The sequence below is a fragment of the Balearica regulorum genome, chromosome 12, assembly GCF_011004875.1.
Source record: "Balearica regulorum gibbericeps isolate bBalReg1 chromosome 12, bBalReg1.pri, whole genome shotgun sequence".
Taxonomy (NCBI): Eukaryota; Metazoa; Chordata; class Aves; order Gruiformes; family Gruidae; genus Balearica; species Balearica regulorum.
Window position 1 is genome coordinate 913,603 of NC_046195.1, and position 22,340 is coordinate 935,942.

Below are 22,340 nucleotides of genomic sequence, written 5' to 3' on the forward strand. Positions count from 1 at the left end.
AAAAGCCCACATATAAATAACCTCTCAGCAGGAGCCAAAACTCAAAGACTAACCCCATGGTTTTAAGTGAACGAGGCCAATTTCCTCCTTTGTAGCTCTTGACACATGTTGGCTGCATGCCCCCTTCTTGCCTTGTTCCCTCAGCAGAAGGCTCCGGGCGGCGGGTCCAGGGACGATAAGGAAACGAGCGGTGTAATTCCCAAGGACTCCCAACACAGCCCTGTCAGCAGCTCTGGAGGCGGCCGATTCCAGCACGACTGGAGCAAAAGAAACCACGGCAAGAGGAGCAGGCAAGAGCCAGCAGCTGCCTGCACCCCTCCTGCCATTTCCTTCAGCTGCCAGCGCCGCTCCGGCTGCCGTTCCCCGGAAAGAGCCAAACCCTGCAGAGCGAGGGGTGGGAAGCAGCGCTGGGATGGCAGGAAAATGGCTTCTGCCCAGGGTTTTTGGTATGAACGGGTCCCTACCCCAAGCGCTCGGCTTCTTGAATGCCCTAAAAAAGCCCCAGGGGAAAAGGAATTACAGGATTAATGCCAGCTCTGAAGGAATGGGTGGAGAGAGCTTTGGAGGGGCTGTACAGCTAAAATTGTTTTCAGTGAAACGCCTCCATTGGGAGCTTCTTCGCCCAAATCCTGGCCCCAAGACGAAGAAACCCATGCCGGGCGCCATCCATCACATCTGCGTCAAAATCACAAGCACGGCTTTGAAGCGCGAGGCTGGGATCAGCCCGCAAAGCCCCGTCCTGGCTTTGCCCCACATCAAGCGACTCGGCTTCCCAAAGCACCACGCTGAATGCAGAGGAGCCCTCTTCATCCTCACCTCGATGGGGATCTCGGGTCAGAGCAGCTCGAGTTTTGCCAAAGCCTCACATCAAACGTCTTGACGTTCCAGGTGGGAAAAGCTATTTTGGTGCGCTGGGTATTTTTGCAAGCGCAGAAGGCACTCAGCACGCAGAGGGCTCGAGCTCTTGGCACGACAGCTCCCCGCTCCCACACCGTCCCTCAGTGGTCAAACCTTGTTTGAACCTTTTTGTACATGAGCAAGACACGAAGAGCTGCCGGCGAAGGGTGAGATCAAGTCCTAAAAAGATGCACGGACAGCAGAGCTGGAAGCTCTGAGCAACATGAATCAGCTGCGCTGCTGTGCTGGTGCCACCATCAGCTAGTGAAGGAGAAGAGGACAAGCACTAAGGGACAGCAAGAAGCCGGCGATGGGTGGGATACCACGACAGAAGATGCCACAGCAGAGCTGGAGCCCTTTATGCCCACCAGCAGGACGATATGAAACCGCAGTACAGGATTAGGGGCCACATCTCCAGAGCCATGTGCAAGGAGCTGCTTCCATGATCAGGTTGGGGCCAAGCCCATGGTGGTCTCCAGGCTCTCCTCTCTCTCTCTGAGGTGCAAAGCTGGAAGCAAATGCAATATCCAATATACAGCAATGTCCCCAGGAGTCTACGGCCATCTCCTGTTGGGCTTAGACCTAACAGAGCTACTGCCTTCTAGGAAGATCTCACCTCTTCAAGCTGTAGACATCCAAGCACCCCTCCACCCCAACCCTCGCCGCTCCATCCACTACCAAACCTCATCCCTCCTGCCAAAAATGGCTAAAAAAAAAAAAAAAAAAAAAAAAAAGTGGCAACCGTGCTTTGATTCCAGGTAAAGAACTAATGGGTGGGGGACACTTAGCAACTGGGGGGGTCATCCCAGGCTGTGTTTGGGGGGGCGGTATTCAGAGAAAAAGAATGCACTGGTGGCTTCTATCCCCTCTCCTGTGGAGGGACACGACCAAATCCATCCTCCTTGCTGCCCGAAACTGCAGCGCACGTGACCCAGAGAGGCTTTTCAGAAGAGCCGAGTCTCCAGCGGCTTCTGTTTGCCTTTCCCTTGTTTGCAGCAGCGTCGCATCTGGACGCTCGTCAGGAGGGGAGGAAAAAAAAAAAAAAAGAAAGAAAAAAAAAAACCACCAAAAAAACCCGCCCTCCTCCTGCTGAACAACCTCTCAATCAAAACAAAGCCGGAGCAGCAGCCAAGAGCTGGGAGGCTCTTTTGTTTAATGCTTAACATCCCCTGGCCCGGCCAGCCCGCCCCAGCGCGCCGAGGAGCAGGGTGCCAGCGGCAATGGCACCGGCAGCGAGCCAGGGTGGAAAGCCGGCAAGCAAGCGCCCGCCGCCGCGGCGAACGGACCCCGCGGCCAGCTCGACCACATGAAAGCAGCCGGCGGGGCAGGCGGGCAAAAAACAGGCTTCCCAAGCCCGGCCGGCGCTGCTGCTCCTCCGTGCACGGCCATTTTGCTGAGCATGGCTGCTCGCCGAGCGGCCGTTCCTTCCCGAACACCGGTGCCCCCCCCACCAAACCAAACCCCAGCTCGGCTCCGGCCGTCCCCAATGGCCCATGGCTTGTCCACCGAGTCGGGGACAGACCCGGTTGCCGGTCCACATGCTCCGGACACGGGTGCATTAGCACAGGCTCATTTCACTCCCTGCTGCAAGAGCCCCCCCCGCCCCCAAATACATTTTGGGGCTCCAGCAGCCTGGGCTGGTGCAAGGAACAAGCACAGCCCGAGGGAAACCTGCGCTCGGTGCTGGGCTCACCCCGGAGACCCTGGAGAGTCTCAGGGGGGTTATTTCCACAGGTTTCATCACAATCACCCCATCCCCGGTGAAGTTATCGTTTGTGTCCCGACATACCGATGGCATCAGGTTCGAGGAGGGTACGTAACGAGCCAGGGCATGCCGCAACGGGAGGCTGGATACAGCCAAGATATGCACCTAGAAAAAGGGCGTTTGGGATATTTGGTTCCTGAGGCTTCACCCCGGGAAGCAGCAACCAGAGGAGCCACGGGGGTCACACCAGCAAAACATGTCCCATCGTGCCCACGCGCCACGTCCACAGGCTCCGTCACTGCGATGTCAGACGTGGGAGCAAGGGTGATGTTGCCCGTGGACACCACGCCAGCTCGAGCACCTGCTGACATGAAAGGTTGTCTGAAAAAACCCAAAGCAAAGCTCTTTCCTACGCCGAGCAAGGACTGGAGGGCTGCAAAACCCTACAGGGAGACATTTAAAGAGCACAACAACAGAAGGAGGGGCAAACGGCGAGCTGACTGTGGCACCGAAGTACCTCATCAAGGAAAAATACTCACTACTAAAGTGCTCTTTAATCCGGCCAAGGAGATACAACAAAACCTCCTGGCTGGAGGCTGACTGCTCAACGCGCGCGTACGTACGGGGAGGTCATCTATCCCGGGCTGAAGCCGGTGGAGGAAGAGACGGTCTCTCTTTCTTCATCCTCAGATGGAGACCAGCCTCCCTGCCCGAAACGGAAGCGGGAGCAGCACAGGGTTAAGCAGAGGACAAACTGCCGGAGACCAAAGGTTGGGCTGAGTCACATTGTGGCTGTTCCTGTTTCGGTCTGAGCAAGTTTCTCGCTTCCCAGGCAGGGTTTGTCCCTAGGCCTGCAGGAACCCGTCGCCTTCATGCCCCCGATACACTCCGCAGAGGAGCTGCCCTCCCACAGCCAGCACGTACCATCGCTCTTCATGTGTCCTCGGGACTCCACATGCTGGTTTTGGGGCATCTCTGCAGCTTTCAGGAGACAGGAAGAGCCCAACTCCACCGCTCACCTCCATCTCATCCCACCCTGCCCCAGCCATCAGCCCATCCTCAGGTTCTTCCTTGAGAAATAAAACTGCTTTCCCACCCTTTGCCACACAGACACCTTTCTTCTCCTCACCCACGGCTTTCCCAACCCAAAGGAAGCCATCTAGCTGCCTCCAGGAAGCTGATGAAACACAGCCGATGTTTCCTCCTGAGCCCAAACCCGACATGTTTTCCTGCGGATCCAGACCTTAATTGTCAAAACAGGGCTCAACCCTCCAGGCTGAGCCTTCATCGATGTGGTTGTACCTGAATCTGGACAAGCAAAATGCAGAACCGTCCTCATGGGGTATCACACGGAGATGATAGAATGGTTTGGGTTGGAAGGTACCTTCAAAGACCATCTAGTCCAAGCCCCTGCCATGGGCAGGGACATCTCCCACTAGACCAAGTTGCTCAAATCCCCCATCCAACCTGGCCTTGACTTAACATTTCCTATCATGGGGCATCCACAATGTCTCTGGGCAACCTGTGCCAGGGCCTCACCACCCTCATCATAAAACTTTTCTTGCTTATGGCCAACCTAAACCTACTCTCTTTCAGTTTAAAGCTACTGCCCTTTGTCCTGTCACTGCAGGCCCTGGTAAAAAGTCCCCCTTCATCTGTCTTATGAGTCCCCTTCAGGGACTGGAAGGGGCTCTAAGGTCTCCCCAGAGCCTTCTCTTCTCCAGGCTGAACAAGCCCAACTCTCTCAGCCTGTCTCCATAGCAGAGGTGCTCCAGCCCTCGGATCATCTCCGTGGCCTCCTCTGGACTCGCTCCAACAGCTCCATGGCCTTCTTCTCCTGGGGACCCCAGAGCTGGACACAGTACTGCAGGGGGGGTCTCACCAGAGCAGAGTAGAGGGGCAGAATCCCGTCCCTTGACCTGCTGGTCACGCTGCTGGGGATGCAGCCCAGGACACGGTTGGCTTTCTGGGCTGCCAGCGCACACTGCCGGCTCACGTTGAGCTTCTTGTCCCCCATCACCCCCAAGTTCTCCTCCTCAGGGCTGCTTTCAGTCCATTCTCTGCCCAGCCTGTAGTTGTGCTTGGGATTGCCCCGACTCACGTGCAGGACCTTGCACTTGGCCTTCTCGTATTTCATGAGATTCTCATGGGTCCACTCCTCATGCCTGTCAAGGTCCATAATGTTTGGTCCCTGTTTTCATAATTCCCACCTCGCTTTGGCATTTCTACCTACAGCTAAACCAGTTAAAGAAATAAATCTTTAATAGTAAAAACACAGGAAAAGCCATGCAGGGTATGACCAAAGGTCCAGCCAGCCCCTATGCTGGCTTTGACAGTGGCCAGCAGCAGATGACTATGAAGGAACATACCAGTCAAGCACGTTGAAATACTTCCGAAACGACTTCCCGAGCTCTTTGAGCTTTTCCCAAGTCAGAAGATGTTGCCCTGTACATCTCCTTGATGGGTTCCTCCTCCACAAACCCATCCAGGTGCCCCAGAGCGTCAGTGAACTTTCAGCATCCACAACTTGTACCATCATTCAAGTCCATCATGCAGCATGCAAAAGAGCATCTGCTCCTCTTCCCAGTTTCAGTCACTCTGGTTCTGCTGCTGGGAAGGATGAGGAAACAACACATCATCTCCACACCACTCCTTAATTTTACAGGCTTCAGCCGCCTACCCCAGGAGTCTTCCTCTCGAGCGGAGGAAGCACCAACCTACTTAGCAGCTCCTCTCCCCGTGCCATCCCATGACCAACCAGCCTTCTCTCCGTATATGCTCTATCTTTTGGTGGATGAAAAAAAAACAACTATCTCTCCAATTTCTCACTGGTCTCGGCAACTCTTCGAAATCCGCTGAGCACTCCCCCCTCATCCCTTCCCAACACCCAGCACCACAATCCCCACACCAAAGCAGAAATCCTGGGGAGCCGCCGGCCGCAAATGTGGCTGTGCACACCTGATACCCCCCCAGCCGCTCTCCCAACACCCCAGCACGTCTGGATGGCAATACCTCAAACGCACACGCTTGTGATGCTCACCCCGTGCACGGCAAACGCGTGGCTTCACAGGCACAGACCGGCGACATCACGAGTGCAACTAGCGCAGAGGAGCTTCTGCTCCAAGTGCAAAGAACTCCACGCACTCCAAGTTTTCCCCCATCTGCCCACAGAAATCACATCAGCTGCTGCGATTCCTAAGAAACAAGCTAACCGAGCTGCCGCTCCAGTGGCCACATCAGAAACAGCTGCGCAGGCACCCGAAGTCAAACGCCGCTCGGACGGACAGACGGCCGTTCACCCCGTTGGCCGCAGGCTGCTGGCAGGGCTTTTCGCACCCCCGGTGACCTGAAAGAGCAGCTTCGCTGGCTCAGCCTCGCTGCTGTGCATTAGCGGAGGAACGACACGTAACAAAAAAAAAAAAATAAATTCACCCACAGCAAACCGTTGGCCCGAGGCTGATCGTCACCACAAGTGGGACAAAGCCCACGTACCAACGGCAGACCAAGGAACGAGGCGGTACCTCCTGTCAACCCTGCACCTCGCGCTTGCCTGCACACCCACGCAGATCCCACGTTTACTAACACGTTGAGGTCTCCTTCTCTGCAAATGATGCAACCGGAGAGAAATAAATTCCTCTGGGAGCTGCAGAGGGCTTTGACACGCAAGGTGAAGCCGCTGGGAAGCAGAGCACGGCGGCCAACAGACACTGCCCTGACCTGCTGGGAGCTGGAGCAGGCACAGGACCCGGACATCACCTTCACCACCAGCCCAGGCTCCTCCTGCAGAGCGACAGGAGCCGGAGAGGCTTGGACCCGGCTCGGCACAGCCGCAGCGCTGAGGAAACCAGATCCCCAAGGGTATGGCAGGATCATACCCTGACGCACAGCGACTGCAGGCGATTCGCTGGTGCACGATTCCCAGCAGCCAGGTGTGGCTTGACTGGCGCCTTCCCAACGCCACGTCCAGATCCCAACACATCACACGGTCAAACTGTCTTCACACCAGAACCAGGAGGCACCAGCCTTCCACCAGCTCCGGCCCCCAACGGCACAAGACGCACGGTCCCGCTGTAAGCTCCCGCTCCCTCGTCACCCACAGCGGCACATCCTGGTGCAGGAGCGACCGTCAGAGTCGAGCGGCAATGCCATCTCTGCCCGCACCCCAACACCTTTCTTACCTTCTCCGACTTCACTTTCTTCAGCTGCCGACACTCGCTTTCCCCATCCTCCAGCTCCGACTTAACTCCCAAGGGATTGAGCGCAGCTCCCGTGTCAATAGCTATACTCCCAAGCTGCTCGGCAGCAGCAGGCTCTGTCCCCTGGCCCCCATCGTACTGTCCCACCCTCACTGCCAGGGCCAGGGGCTGTAGCACGCTGGGCTCCTTCTCCGCCGCAGCCCCCGCGCCCTCACTCCTTTCCTTCTTGCTTTTGGATGAGCCACCCTCCTTCTCCTTCTTGGAGCCGGCCACGCTGCGAGACGCCTTGGCCGATTTCTCCGAGCCCTTCGGGGCAACGGCGGGCACCAAGCCGCCCGAGTTCGCACCGTCCCCAGAGCGTCCTTGAGCCTCCTTCTTGCCACCAGCTCCCTCGCTGGGAGTGAACAAGGAGGTCCCTGGGGTTGGCTTGCCACTGTCCTTGCCACTCTTGCTCCTTTTCGACTTGGATTTGCCCTCCTTGCCCTGCGGGCCCGGCACCGGGCTCACAAACTTGATGTTATCCGGTAGGGTCGCCACCGCGTTGGGTGCCGGGAGCCCCACTTCTTTGGAGCCCGACATTTCCAATTTCTGCTGATCCTTCTCCAAATCAGCGTCCAGGTCAATGATGAGATTCCCTACACCAATGTCCCACTCATCCCCGCTGTCGTACGTCTCAACCGGGTTCGCATCAATTCCTTTCCCTCCGGAAGCTCCGCTGCTCAAGGACATCTTAGAGTTAACGGCCCCTCACGGTTCAAGGCTCTTCCCTGCCTCCACGCCCTGGGGGTCACCTACGTCCTCGGGGGGCTTCCAGCGGTCGGGGTCTGCCCAGGTGACGGCATCGCTGCTGGAAGGGAGAGCAAAGAGAACAGGGTTACACCCGAAGAGCCTTGGGCAGGCAGATCTGCCTTCATCGGCAGCCACACATGCAGGCAGGAGAGGTCCTGGGCAGGGTGAGAGCCCCCCACCTCCCAAATCCCACATCGCACAGCACAAGGCAGCATCCTCCTGCCAGCACACCCCCCGCCCCCAGGCCGGGGGCCGCTCCTCGGCCATCCCCACAGCAGCAGCCATCTGGCACCGGTCCCTCGATCAATACCGGCCCTGGCAGGTCACGGCTCTCGGCTCCAACAAGACATTACTCACACGTTTCCCTGCTCGCCATTTCCCTCTGAATTATCGAGCGCTGCCCCTGGGAGGGAGGATTGATTCCTCTCCTGCTGATGCCACCCGGGGGGAGGGCCCCTCTCCGCGCCAGCCTCGCTGCGAGGGACGAGAGCCGCTCGCCGGGGAAGTTGAGTGCCTCGGTGGGAAATAAATCCCGAGCTTCAGAGAGCCTGCGACACTTGGACGCGTCAGATCGGTCACCGAAGGCCAAATGGCAGCGGGAAGCGCCGGGTTTCCATCCCGCACCTCCAGGGAACACAACATGGCACTGGGCTTTGGGACGTTAAACCACCGTCACCTCCACCACGATGAGCTGCTCAGCAGGCTCTGAAGGATGGGAAATTGAGGCACGGTTGCGTGGGTACCTGGTCTTAACCAGGAAGAGAGGGACCGGCCGTACATGCCCATATCGTGGCCGACCCCAGTTAGCCCAAAATTTCTACTCCCGGCTTCCCAGCCCCTCGCCCTCCCTGCTCTCAGATGTGTCGTACGCTGCTCTGTCCCTGGATGCAGAGAGAGGGGGGAGGGGGGGGGGGGGGGAAAAAGACACCCACACACTACCCAAAAAAGCGTCCGAGTCACTCGCCGAGATTAGCTCGTGGCAATTACACTGACGAGACATAATTAACACATGAAACAGCTTCTTCCCAGCAGCCAACCGGTCAGCTACTCGGCCCCAGCCGCCCGCTCTCCAGATCTCTTAGGAAATCCTTGGCCACCCATTTGGATGAAGCTCCTCTCCATCAGCACTGTTCTCCCCTTCCCCGCCGAGCTCCAGGCCTGCCGGCTCCTGGTACTATTCACGAGGAACATTTCAAAAGCAGGTGACTTAAAGAGAAATGAGAAGTGTGTGTGTGGGGGAACCCAAATCAAAAAAAACACACGTGCACACACACACAAATTTCTTCAAACCCCAGCAGGCAGGAGCCTGGAAAGCAGCTTCATGGTGCGTTTCCAGAGATGCAAACACTGTAAAAATGCCAGGGATTCTTTCATCAGACAGGCTGCCGCAGCCAGACCATTTTCCATCTGCTCCCCACAGCATCCTCGGCTCTGTACAGTTAATAATCCGCTCTCTGACAGGTCATTACAGAGATTTTTAACCCCAGGAGCCGGGGGCTAGCGTGCAAGCTGGAAATGAAAAGCACTGACCTCTCATTTCAGCGGCAAAGAAAGTGCCGAATCAGGAGATCACTTTGTGCACCGGAGTCGCTAACAGCTTCCGAAAGCCGCACCGCGTGTTTCTCTTGCCGCCTCCTCCTCTTCCTCCTGCCCCAGCACCCGCTCCCCAGCCCCGCGCTGGGGCGTCCAGCCCGACCCCACCGACCTGCCTCTCCAAACCACCGATGGCGGCAGCGATCGGCAGCCACCATCGCATCCCCGCACGGCACAGACCTCCCCGGCCAGCGCGCGTTGCCGCAGCCAGCTCCCTTTGTGCCGCGGATCCGCGGCGATTCCTTTGTCCGGATGGGCAAAGCTGATAACAAGGCGGACGAACCAGATTTTTAGCTGGTAACAGCCCCTTCCCGACCCAAAGTTGAGGCACAACGCCCAGCCACAACCCTGCCGGACAGGGCTCGGGGACGCAGTGCCGCTGCGCGGGACCAACACACACGAGCTACCGGGAGAGGATGAGGCTCAGCCGCCAAGAACTGCCCACCCCAGGCTGGAGCACGCAAAGGACTCAGACCAGAGGGACGGATGGACCAGGATCCGGCCTCGCAGTCGCAGGAAGGCGACGGATAATCCGCAGGGCTGTATCGCGACAGGCGCGGCATCACCTGCTCCACACAACGCTTCCCCGACGCCGGCTTGGCCAGCTCTCGCCTCGCATCAGGGAGCTCGCCTTGCTGTTTTAAGATGCATATATACATATGCACACACATATACGTAAATATTATTTATATATATGAAATAAGGAGAGCAGATGAGCAGGACTTTGGTCTGAAATTATGCAAACAGCAGCAGTGTTTGCCAATTCCTACCACAACAAAAAGAAGAAGGAGCCCAGAAGTCCGCCGGGTCCCCGGCGATTCGAGAGCCAGGAACAATTAAAGGGTTAGAAAACAAGAGGAGAAAAAAACATTCACCCTATGGAGGAGGCGTCGAGGGAGCCCAAGCTCTGCTAATGCAGAGGGAAGGAAACCGCAAACAGGACAGACGAGAACAGGCTGGGTTTGCAAGAGCAGAGGAAAGGCACGTTGTGCCGAGAGCGGGGCAGGGAGCTCGAGACGTGCCATCGCGGGAAGAGGGACTGGGGCAGCGGTCGGCCCTTTTTACCTGGGGCTGAAAGCTAAGGACCCTGGTACGCGATCTGGGCGGGGGGGGATCCCCTGCAAGTCATCCATTGCACGTGACTCCAAAGCATTTCCCACATCTCAAACACCCTCTCCCCGAAATTCCCATCCCGCTTCCCCAAAGAGCCACGCTCGCAGGCTCAACCTCTGCAGCCGGAGGAGCGTTTCATCCCTCACCCAAGCAAGACCCCCAGGGACCCCCCCGACCTACCACGCCGTTGCTATTTCAGGCAGACGGGAAGCCCTGGCTCCCGCAGCCCGCAGTCCAGAGAAGGAGGTCCCTTTCCCACCACCTGGTTTGCCCGAGCTGGAGAAGCACAGGGTTCCTGTCCAGATCCTTCCCGCTCTCCCGCCGAAGGGGGAGTAAGGCCGCCGCAAATCACAGCGTCTCAGAAAACAGACCGAGGAGATTGATTCAGCTATAAACGTGTCCTTCTCCTTACCTCCTGCCATCGTGGGATTGATCCCCGCGCAACATGAAAAGCATGTGCTCACTTGTTGGCCTGGAGACCTGCCAACAAAGCGTTTTAAGAGCAGTCCTGGAGCGCAGATCCTACAAGGAGACAGCTTTCTGCTTGGGAATGCTGCACACACACAGCACCAGACATGAATAATTCAGCTCCATTAGGTGCCGAGACCTCTACAATCCTCATCTATGGGCTGGGAAGGAGCCAACCGTATTAAGAGACAAACCTGAAAGTTCACTTTCGGAGCTGCAAACACACCTAGAGAAAGCTATTCAAACAGAATAGCTCGTCTTCAAAAAGGGAGCGAGGAAACCGCACGACTCCCCGGCTCTTTGTGCTAAAACACGCACAGGATGCTCGGTAGCAAACACACCGAGCCCGCGCCGCTCCAGCTTTCTCTACCGGTTACCGGAGGCCAAGAAACCAAAGCGGGGAAGGATTGAACGCCTAGGGGCGGCAAGATGCAGGAGGAGAAAGCTCTTCTCCTGGCAACAACCAGCCCACACGTAGGGAGACTGTCTCATACCCATGTGCTCCAGCCTGCAGTGCTCCAGGATCAGCCTCTGGTGGCTTCCAGACATGACCGACTGCAATTTTCACCCTGATTAACTTTCAGGAATGCCTGCGAGAAGGAGCGGCAAAGACGACGGGAGGAGGGGAAAAAAAAAAAAAAAAAAAAATCTCCAGGACGCGGCGTTTCCTCCAGCAAGGCAGGGAGCCTCGGCGAGATGCTTGCCCTGGCCGGGAACGACCCTGGCGAGCAAAGAGACCCCTATGCTCGGGGAAGCAAAGGCAGCGCCGGGGAGAGCATCCGTGGAAGAGATGCTGCCCCCCACCCCCTTGCCAAGACCCTCAAGGGCTCCCCACCAGCCCCCGGCCCCGCTCCGCCGAGGCAGCGGCACGAGGGGCCGTGGTGCCGAGGCCCTTCCTCCCGCCGCTGGCAGCCAGCCGCCAGCTCTCCCCATACGCTGCCTCCGCACAAGATCCCTTTTTGTTTCCTTTTACGACTAAAGAAACTCGGGGCGGCGGGGGGGGGGGGGGGGGAAGCACGCCTGCCTTTCCCGAGCTGCCGCGCTCGCTCCCCGCTCGGCTCCTACCACCACGTTTGTAATCCCCCAGCTGGGCTTGTTTGGGTTGGATTTTTGTTAAGTAACTCCCATGTCTTTTCTGCAGATTTCTTTTTAAGATGTTCCCCTCTCTCCCCGCCCCCTCTCTCTAGAGATGGGGGAGAAGGAAAAAAAAAAAAAAAAAAAAGAGGAAAAAAAAGAGAAATGTTGAACGTGAGCCAGCTGGCACGCACAAGAGGAGACGGAGAAATCTGCACAAAGGAGCTTCCTCACTCACTTGCTGCTTTCAGCTCAAGAAATCGCGCAGAGGAGGAGGGTTTGCTCTCCCCCATACATCAGTCAAGCCGTAGTAGACAAAGGAGATTTACCATGACACCCTCCAGAACTGCCACCCAACGGGGGCAGGATCCCTCAATCGCCTTCGCCCGGCGGGAGTCCGAGCTGTTGCAAAACACGCCGAGGCGCAGGGCTTCAAAACAAGCTGTTCAATGTGGAATTAAGCAAGATTTTGAATGGAGGAGCCGCGCTCCCGCCTCCTCGCTCACACAAGGCGCCGGGAGAACTTCGGGGGCTCTCGGGGCCGAGCGGGACAGCGCCGGCGAGCTGCCAGGAGGGAGAAGGCTGAACCCAATTTGAATAAAATGGAGCCACCCTTCTTTTTTTAATATGGAGGTGCACCCCACCAAGACTACATCTTCCAGCATGCACTGCAACCAGAGCGCCTGGGGAGACGTCGAGAAACTTATGCCGGGACTCCCAAGTTTCCGTAGGCTGAGCCTTGACACTGGAGATGAACCTGACACAGGGCAGCACTCGAGTCATGAGTCATTTGTTGGCATTCTTGACAAAAGCCTGAAATATTTGAGCCCAGGCATTACAAAAGCAGGATGAACGAGGTCACTGGAAGAGGACGGAGATGGAGGAAGATGGGAAACGTGAACAAAGACCTCTTTGGCGTAGGGGTGGCCAAGCAATCACCCTACCTGGAGCAAAGCTCAGGAGATCTATCAGTTCACAACACCCACCCGCTACCAAATACGCACTCAAGCGTCAACTTCACGTTCGTCATCAGTCAAAAGATGCAGCTCGGATCAAAATTCAACCTCACGTCCACCCCCATCCGCTCATGACCTTAAAACACGACCTTTACAGCAACGTTCAGCAAGACTATGGCACACAAAGAAATCCGGCAAAACTGTAGATACAAGATAAGGGCACGCGGCGCCAGATCTCAACCCGGTTGTGTTTGAAGAAAACACTTCAGCAGATTAGCTAAAAGTCAGCGTTTGCTTCTTATTGACACTTCTTTAATCTCGACGCCAAAAAGGCATCGAGGAGAAACTCGATCTAGGGCTGAAAACCCCAAAGTTCTTGAACGCGCCTCGACAGCAAAGCCGCCCTCAGCAGATCCCCCACTTCCCTCAGCTCCCCACAAGCCAAACACAACCAGTGGCAACGTCACCAACGTGAGGTACACAAAAAGGGGGAAAACGAAAAGGAATAAACGTTTCGGGCCTTCCTTTATATCGTGAAATGGGGAAAACTGGAACAAGTACCTCTTTAATCCCCCTATCGCTCTTAGAAGCGTCATCACCAAAGTCCCAATTTTCCATTTGTTCGTGCCTCAAGAGCCCACAGTTCTTCAGATTTACAATCATTTGGTTTGGATGTCTCTCAACCCTGGCATTTTTTTCTAGCTACCTACCTCTGTACTAAAACACGACTCAGACTTCCTCCGCCAACACACAGGGAAGTCCACAGCTTCATATTTCAAGAAAACTAATGGTGGGAAAAACATCACTCAAGGTGCTCAGCTCAAGCAGAAGGCGCATCAATACCTACAGAACCACGTGAAGGCACTAAACGTCACTTCACTTTGTTCCCACAAAGGCCGGCAGGTAAACATCACCTTTTCTGTACTCCCGCTTGCTGTCCACTGACTCGCGCTGCTAGAGCCAGTTCTTCAGTGGGAAGCCGAACAAGCAACCATCGTTACACACAAGCACGAACGTACGTGTCAACACAACTCAAGTCACAGAACTTTAGAGCAGGCCAGGTTGGAAGGGACCTTGAAAGGTCACCTGGTCCAGTCTTTCATGGGAAAGGAAGCCCAGATGAGATTATCTACCACTCTGTCCGTTCGCATCTTGAAAACCTCCAGCGATGGGGACTCTACCATGTCCCTGAAGAGGCTGTTGCAGTGAATTACTGTTCTCACTGTAAAAAAATTTCTTTCTTATGTGGAGATGAAACCTCTCCTGGCTCAATGTGTATCCGCTGCCCCTTGACTTCTCCATGTGGCTCCTTGTGAAGAGAGCCTCCGTTTTCTTTGCAGCCACCCTTTAAGTCCAGCAACTTGCCTGCGGAGAGCTGACAGACCTCCTGCCAGGCAGGAGCCAGGTTTGCAGGAAGGGTCACAGTGGTGGGATAAAGCAGCAGCAGGGACGAGAGGAGCCCCAAGCACAGCTAGAGCGGATGAGAGCCATGCCAGCGCTTCGTTACAGCTCTCAGCACCACCCCGCGTGAGACACATCCCCCTCCTGAGCCTCTGCCTCTGGCCTGGAGATGAGAAGGTAGCCCCAAGGCTCATGCTTGGCTCTTCCTCTGGATGCTGGCTGGCCGTAGCCTGCTCATCCAAAAACGCCGGGCTAGACTTCTTCCAGCAAGCATAACCTCACAGACTTCAAAATCTCTGGCAGCTGAAAACGGCCAAGAGCTTTCTCAGCAACCCCAGCACTCGGATCCACATCCATAAACATAAACTGGTGCCCAGCGCTCTTGACACTCGGCTGTGCTAGGAAAGAGGAACTGAAAAACCCAGATGCATGGGAGAAAAAGTGTCCGGTGGGTTAAACAACAGAGCCAGCTTCCTTCCTGCAAGCTCAGCTCTATCCTGAAGTAGGGACACCCAACAGGGATTTACCCCTCACCGTTGCGTCTGCGTGCTGGAAGACACCACCGCATAATTGCCGCACCTAGACCTGCACGCGATGGTTTAGCAATATCAAGAATTACAGCCCCATCTTCACCCAAAACCAGCACCCCCCACTCGCCCCGCGGTCCCCACGTGCCACGCCGTGTGACTGCAGGTGTCACGGCGTCACCGGCACACGGCACCCAGTGCGTGCCTGGTGGGCACAGGCAGCACCGCGGCAGCGCAGAGGCATCACCGCGGGGTTTGGCTGTTGAAGGCTGACACACGGACCACCGTTGGCAGCTATACTGTGGCAAAAGCAAAAAACAACCCTGTGAGCAATAACCGGCCGGGATTAACTCGGAGGTGCTTCAGATGAGTCTAAGCAAGACAAGCCAGCGTGCTGCGGCTCATCGGAGGTGCTGCCGGCAGCACCAGACACGGCCCCGGTGCTCCCCTACCACCGTAAAGCCCGTTCTTGTTGAACTCAAGTCAGCCATGCTGCTGCTGGCTGGTGCCAAAAATAACATTAAACACTCAAAACTGGACATCTGAGCAAATCCGTTTGGCACCGAGCTCTGCATCGTGATGCTTCCCATGGGGACAGACCTGGGGGCTGATTGTCCCTCAAGCAGAGAGCTGGTTTCCACCAGGAAAGCGGAGCAGCTGTGTGGATTTAAAACCGGTCTGGTTACACTCTTCCTAACCCCAACGCAGAAGTGAACTGATTTACGAGAGGCTTAAAGATATCTGAATCGGTGGCCTGTTCCTCACGCGCAACCTAGAAGGGGGTAGAGAGCACATAAAAATAACCGAAAAGGCTTACAAATTTCAGATAAAGCTCCACGCAGGCTGGAAGATTGCCAGCAGCCTGAGAAAGTCGGCAGCGAGAGGAAGCAGCAAGATGGATGTGACCAGGAAAGATCCCCGAAGCATCAGTCACGGAGAAGGGAAGAAAGAAGAGCTGGCGAAGACCAAACACAACTAATGGGCATAAATAATCGCTGGAGCGAGTGCCGGAAAAGAGGAGCTCGCCCTTTTCCCCCCGCTTGCCCAACGCCATCAGCGGGGTTGCAGAAAGGCACCCACAGTTTTGGCAGCAGCCCAAGGTCCTGGGCGTTGGTGGGAGCAGAGCGGGTGCCTCCGAACCGGCCGTTTGTGCCCTTCCCTTATGGGGCTTTGGAGGCAGCGAGGCTCCTTGGCTCACTCCCGGTCACCCTGGTCTGCCTGCCGTTCCCCGACCCCATGGTGGTCCCAGTTCCAAGCTGGAGCTCTCATGGTTGCAGCCACATGGGTTTCCAACAAGGATCATCCTCCAGAGAGGTACAGTGGGAATGGAAAAACCACTGGCTGTGTTGGCGGACGCAGGGAGGGCTCCGTGCCGAAGTCAACGTCTCGTTTCCGTCTTCCCCATCCCAAGGAAGACCACCGGAGTGATCCCAGCTGAGCGGCAGCTCCAAGCCACAGCCCTTCCTCGACAGGAGGGGAGGTACGCAGCAGCGCAATTTGGAGAGGACACGGACTTGCTTGCTCGCTCCCAGGGAAGGGAGAGCTTCTGGGCTTTATTTTTTTCTTTCGGGAGAAGAGCACGCAAGCAGTTTGGCCATTTCCCAGGCTTCAAAAGACGACGAACATCTCTTCTGCTGCTCCAAAAATGAAAGAGCCGCCACTTCACCTATTAACGCCTTTAATTCCCTTCATTCAATAACCAATTAGGGCACCTTGGCTACACGAGCTAAGGCTTCATTTGCAGCAGAGGACCGTAAGTGCAGCTGTAATCTCTCTTGCTGTCAAGCCATCAACCTGGGAACACTTCGCGAAAAACCAACCAGGCTGTAAAGTAATGGAGGAGGGAAGACGTACGCAGACAGGGACAAACGCAAACACGGCGAGTACCATGCCAAGAAATCCGCCCCCCCTTTTTTTTTTCTTCCCCCCCCAGGAGGGATAATAAATAGGTGTATTTCACAGATTAATAAAGCACATTTGCAAAGCTATGATATACATCAGAAAGTTGCTAATTCACACTAATGACCCATTGCAAATTGCCAAATTTTGTGAATTAGCCAGCATGTAAAGGAATACAATAAAAACCAGCAAGAACCATGCATCAAAGCGTACTTGGCTTATTTTGGTAGTTGTAGTTCACTTTTAATTACTTGTGGCAATAGGGAAGGTATAGATTAGACGTGAAAGCCAAAAAAAATAAACAGATCTTCCAGACAAAAAACTTCACCATGGCACCAGCTACTAAATCTTTGGGGAAGGAGCAGTAATTCCGCTGGAGATTAGCAAGACTCTACCTCTTCAATTGAATTCATGGCATTCACGTTAGCTAAGTCATTACACACCTCATTTTCACTCCTTTAAAAGCTGCAAAGCAGACTCCTCCCGAGCCACCCTTTCTCCCCTCGGAGAAGCACCGGGATAACTCCCAGCCAAATCTTTGGATTCGCTTGAGCCAGGAACACTCCGTTTAATCAAAACCACAAACAGGCTCAGCAAATTTATTAAAATCATTCGCAAACTGTCCTGTTTTGTTATCACGAAATCGGCGTGGCCACGCGAAGAGACGAGATGTCGCACGTGATGCAGCGCTTGTACAAAGGTATCATCCTTCCAGCTGAGCGGGCCCAGGAACGGCTCGGAGGGAAAATCCGATGCCTCAAAACCTTTCTGCGTCCACCATGTGCTCGGGGAAGGAGCGGCATAAAGGGACGACATCATCTTTCCTTTTTCTTTTACTCCACAAACAAGGAAACGAATCGCGGAAGTTGAGCATTTAATGTTCCAATACAAAATATCAAGATTCTCCTGAAATTATCCTTATTCATCCACAAAAATGCACTCACGTCCTTTTATACCCTCTCTCTCTCTAGACACACACACCCCTCTCACAACATCTGAGCCGACGCTTAAGCAGCTACGTCAGTAATTTTTGTGCATGCAAAGGACACTCAGCTGCAGCAAAAGCAAAACAACCTCTCGGTTTCATCTCAAACCCTGATTTTTCACCAAAACCCAGAAGTGAAATAGGTGTTTCCTTTAAAGAAATTTACATAAATTCAAGGAAAAAAAAATAAAAAAAGAAAGAAATCACACAAGCAACCAGAGTCACAGAGCAAGTTTCCCAGGCAGGCAGCCATTCCCTGTTTTCTCTACTGTAGGACTGTCAGAGCAAAACCTTACTCCTTCCTCTGAAACCACGTCACACCATGAAGGCACTGATCCTCGTTAGCAGGAAAATGCATTTTCAGTGTAATTGTGTGGCAAAAGAAGCCACGTCCCAGTGCGATATTTTTTTTTTTTCTTCCCTTCCCCACGTGCGCCATCCCGGCACGGGGACGTGGAGCAGACCGGCTGCTGCCGCAGCGGCCAAAGCTCCGGTTCAGTAGCTACGCGCGGATACCGATGAGGTCCCAGGGCAGTCACGTGCTCTGAGCCAGCTCATCATTACAAAAGACCCTTCGACACCCCGATGAGCTCCTCAACATACCCCCTACATCCCTAAAACCCTGCTGGAGTCAGGCACCCCCACGCAACGGCATCATCCTCCCGCCGGCCACCACCACCACCGCAGCACAAGCATCCAAATCAGGACTCTCCTGAAGTGGGCGAGCTCCATGGGGAAGGGACCAGCTCTCCCCATACCCAGAGAGCCCACACGTGCTTGACCTGTGCCCATGAAGCATCAGAAGAGGCGTCACGGGAGAACGGCAAACAGCCCAGGACATCTCCAGGTGCTTCAGGGACTTTGGTGCTTCTCAAAAAAATTCCCTCCACAGACCACCATCAGCTGCGAAGAAATACAGGGCAGGTTTGGAACAGACCCGCGACTCTCACGACCCAGAGGTTGGGGAAACGTTGGTCCATATTCCGCAGCAAAGATAAACACGGACTTCACCTTGAACTCGGTGGGAAACCACCCCATCGCCTGCGGACTACCCAAAGCCGATCCGCTCGCCGCGTTCACTGCGTACAAGCAACCAAGCACGGTTAAACTGTCACCAGCCCCTGGCAAGGTCACCTGCGACCTCACCTCCTTTCGGTAGGGAGCCAGCACGTGACGTACTCCCCCCCCCCCCCGCCCCAAGCATCTGCCTGCTCGCTGCCTGTCCCCGGCAGGTCCCTGCCTCCAGCCGGGGAAGCCGGCCAGAAGCAGCAGTGTCAACACTCAAAGGGCATAGCTGCGCACGCACGCTGTCACACATCCCCGAAACAACATACCTGGGACCATAAATACCATCTTATTTACATAATACTCTGGATAAAGGGGACAAAGAGGCTTATTGCATTACATCTGGGACTAGTATTGCATCAGCGCCCAGAGGCCCTAATCCGAATGGGAGCCCTGCCGCGCGGGGCGCAGGGGGACGGCGACGAGGTGCATCCCCGCTCCCAGCCCGTCCAAGGTCGAGGGCAACACGATACAGCCCGGCTCTTCCCCTTCCCTCCAGGAGCAAGCAGAGAAAAATCCCTTTTTAGGCAGCGTACACCCAGGAAATTCCGAGTGAATCCCAGTGTCGGGCACGACATGCGACTCGGGTCCCCAACCACCTTTCTATCGTGACTGAGCCCCAGCGTGATCCCAGCCATGGGTCTCCATGGTAGAGTCTTGGACACGGCTTACTGACATCGACTTTGCTTTGGTAGGGACACCCGCATGGAAGTGCTAGAAAGATAAGGTAGCTTTAATTTATGCAATTAAAATTAAAAAGATACTGTAAATATAATCTGGAAGCAAATTTTGATTCAACGCGACCTGGTTCTCAAAGAGAATAAACCAGACGGAGCGAACTCCGGCCCTTCCTCCTCGTTCACACATAATAAAGATACACAAGCTGTTAGGTAGCTCCGACACAGCGTGAGAACCCCTCAACCGCCTTTAGACTTTGCGAGCCCTTTCTTCCCGAAAAAGGCACGTGAAAAGGCACGCCAGCCTAACGATTTAAAGGGGGGGGGGGGGAAGCTTTAAAGGCGGCAGAAGGAGATGCCGTGCCCGCCGACGTCCGACAAGTCGGGTGCAGCGAGGGGACTTTGCAACCTTGCAACTGCAGAGAGGGAGAGAGATTATCTGCGGTTGCCACCCAGCCCGCGGCACGGGGCTGCAGACGGACAAACGTCCCCTATTTGCAGCAGCTTCCCCCTTCCCCAAAAAAATAAGACCGTTTTCGGCACACGCGGAGGACGCCGCGATAGGATAACACGTGTATTAAGAGACACCTACGTGCGTATACCCGCACGCAGCAGCCCCTCCGGCTAACGAGCAGTCTAATGGCGACTCACAAAACACACAGACCCTCCACTGGAAACCAAGTCCAAGCGCCCGGATTGGAAAAAGGAAATAAAAAAACAAAATTAAAAAATCCCCGTGTCCTGGCCATACTCAATTACAGATCATTACAACTTGCTTGATAATTAATTTCCTCTGGTGGCTCTAACTGGCTCGGAGCCCTTGTCCTGAACGCGGGGCCAGTTTAGGTGAAACATTAAATCCTTGTCCTTTTGCACCACCGAGACGGCCGCGCTCCCGGTGCTGCGCACGTCTCCTTTCCTCGGCGAGCTCTACCCCGCAGGGAGAAGAGAAAACACCGCTGGATGAACAAGGGCAGGCATAAAAGGGCAAGGATTTTTGTTTCCAGACTGAAACGGCTTCAAAATAATAAATTATAAATTATTTCTGGTCAAGAGCTAATCAATAAAATAAGCTGACTGGATTTTTCGAGTGCCGTGCGTGTGCGGCCATGTACTGCCAACAAAGAGGTAGAAATGTGCAGCATAATCCGACGCCGGAGTCATCGCACAAAGCGTGGAAATAGGTTTTCCTGAGGATGTCCAGGCGAGGAAGGCTGCGAGCACCCGCGCCGCCCCTGCGCACGCCGGAGCCCGAAAGCCAGCCCCGATGCCGGCATCCTTGTTCTTCTAGAGGGGGCGGGAAAAAAAAAAAAAAAAAAGGGCCTGTGTGTGCCACAAAAAATGTGTGCGTCTAACACCTCCTCCTAGGGAAAGGGCCTTCCCAGAACAGGGTGGGGGAAAAGGGGGAAAGAAAAAAAAAAATAAAATAAAGAAGGCTGCTGGGAGATGGAGGGGAGCCAAGTCTCACAGACCAGACCTGAACCTGTGACCTTCCCCGTGTACACAGCGGGTGGGAGAGCTGCACGGCGGGAGCGGCCGTCCTCGTCCCTCCGTTCCACCCGCAGCCTTTATGGGACGCCTGGCCGCCGGCACAGCCACGTTGTCACTCGTGGTGTCGTGTCCATCCGTCCCCCCTCCGGCCCGGGGATCTACCCCACGCGTTGGCCCGTCCTGCGGCACCGGGTCACCGTCACGCGGGGACCCCACGGGCCCCCTGCAAAGTGCAGCTGCGGGGGGCTGGAGCCCGGCGCCTCGCCGGAGGAGCGTTTGCCACCCCCCAAACACACACGGACAACTCGTGCTCGCTAAATATCTTTGGGAAAATTTAATCTTCCGTGATTTGGGCTGAAAACACACCCAGGAGAGACTGTGTCCCCCCCCACACCCCACCCCAAATGGGCTGGGGTGCAGCGTCCCAGGGGAACCAGCCCTCCCAGGGCCGCTCGGGTCCCTGCGTCCCCCAAACCTTCCCCGCACAGAGCTGGGGGGGCATGAAGGGGAGACACCCCCACCAACCCCCCTCCTGCAGGGACACGGGTGTCCCCTCGGGAACCCCGTCCCCACGTCCCGCCATCCCCCCAAACCCACGGCCCGGATGCACCGTGTGTGTGTCCCCAACCCCGTGACCCTCACCCCAAAACCTGCCCCGGCGGTGACCCCACTCACGGAGCATCTCCCCACCCCCCCAGCCGTGGGGGCTCCGTGACGCCCCCCACGCACCTGTGGCGGTGGGACACGCGGGGAACCAGCCCCTAACCCCCCTCCCCCGTAGCTGGGGGGGGGGGATCCGCACCCCACGCACACGGTGAGTCTGGCGTGGGGGGGGGGGGGCAGAGACCCCCCCCAGACCCAACCGCCCCGTGGGTGCCCCCGGGCCCCCCCCGGCCCCCCAGCCGCGAAGAAGGTGACCCCCGCGGTCAGCGTGGGGGTGACCCCGCACCCCTGGGGGGGGGGGCACCCGACCCCCACAGGACCCCACATCCGGGGGGGGCCGTCCCCAACGGTCACGGGGGGGGGGGGGAAGGGGGGAGCACACCCCCCTCCCGTCCCAACGGCCACGGACGGACGTCCCCGGGAGGGGGCCTGAACGGGGCCGGGGGAGGGGGGGGCAAGGGCCGCCGGGGGGGTCCCGGCACCACCGGCGGCGGCGGAAGGCGGAGGAAGGCCCCAACGGTCACCGCGGGGAGGAACGACCCGGGCCCAACGGTCACTGAGGGGGGAGCGTGTGGAGGCGAGGCCAGGCCCAACGGCCGCGGGGGATCCCTAACCGCCGCCTCCTCACACACACCCTCACACACACACACACACCCCCCGCCGGGCCCGGCCCGCACTCACCCGGCTCCGCTCCCCGTCCCGGGCGGCCCTAAGTCTCCTCCATGGGGCCGCTTAAGCCCGTTCCTCCTCTCCGCCGGCAGCTAGGGGCCGGCCGCCGGGGCCGCCATGCCGCCCGCGCCTGTGGGCCGCGCCGCGCAGGCCGCGCCGGTGTCCGCCTGGC

At 56.4% G+C, this 22,340-nt stretch overlaps 1 protein-coding gene across 3 annotated transcripts in view; it reads right to left on the reverse strand.

The window, feature by feature from the left end:
- The window catches only part of ZNF609 (zinc finger protein 609), a 73,659-nt gene extending 51,319 nt beyond the window's left edge, over positions 1-22,340 (reverse strand). For 2 of the 3 annotated variants that reach the window (XM_075763966.1, XM_075763964.1), the window contains exons 1-2: positions 22,181-22,340; positions 6,781-7,645 (exon numbers count right to left, since the gene is read on the reverse strand). In XM_075763966.1, the coding sequence (XP_075620081.1) occupies positions 6,781-7,527 (747 nt within the window). In that variant the 5' untranslated portion in view covers positions 7,528-7,645; positions 22,181-22,340. The remainder of the gene's footprint in view (positions 1-6,780; positions 7,646-22,180) is intronic. The other variant, XM_075763965.1, reaches the window with a different exon arrangement.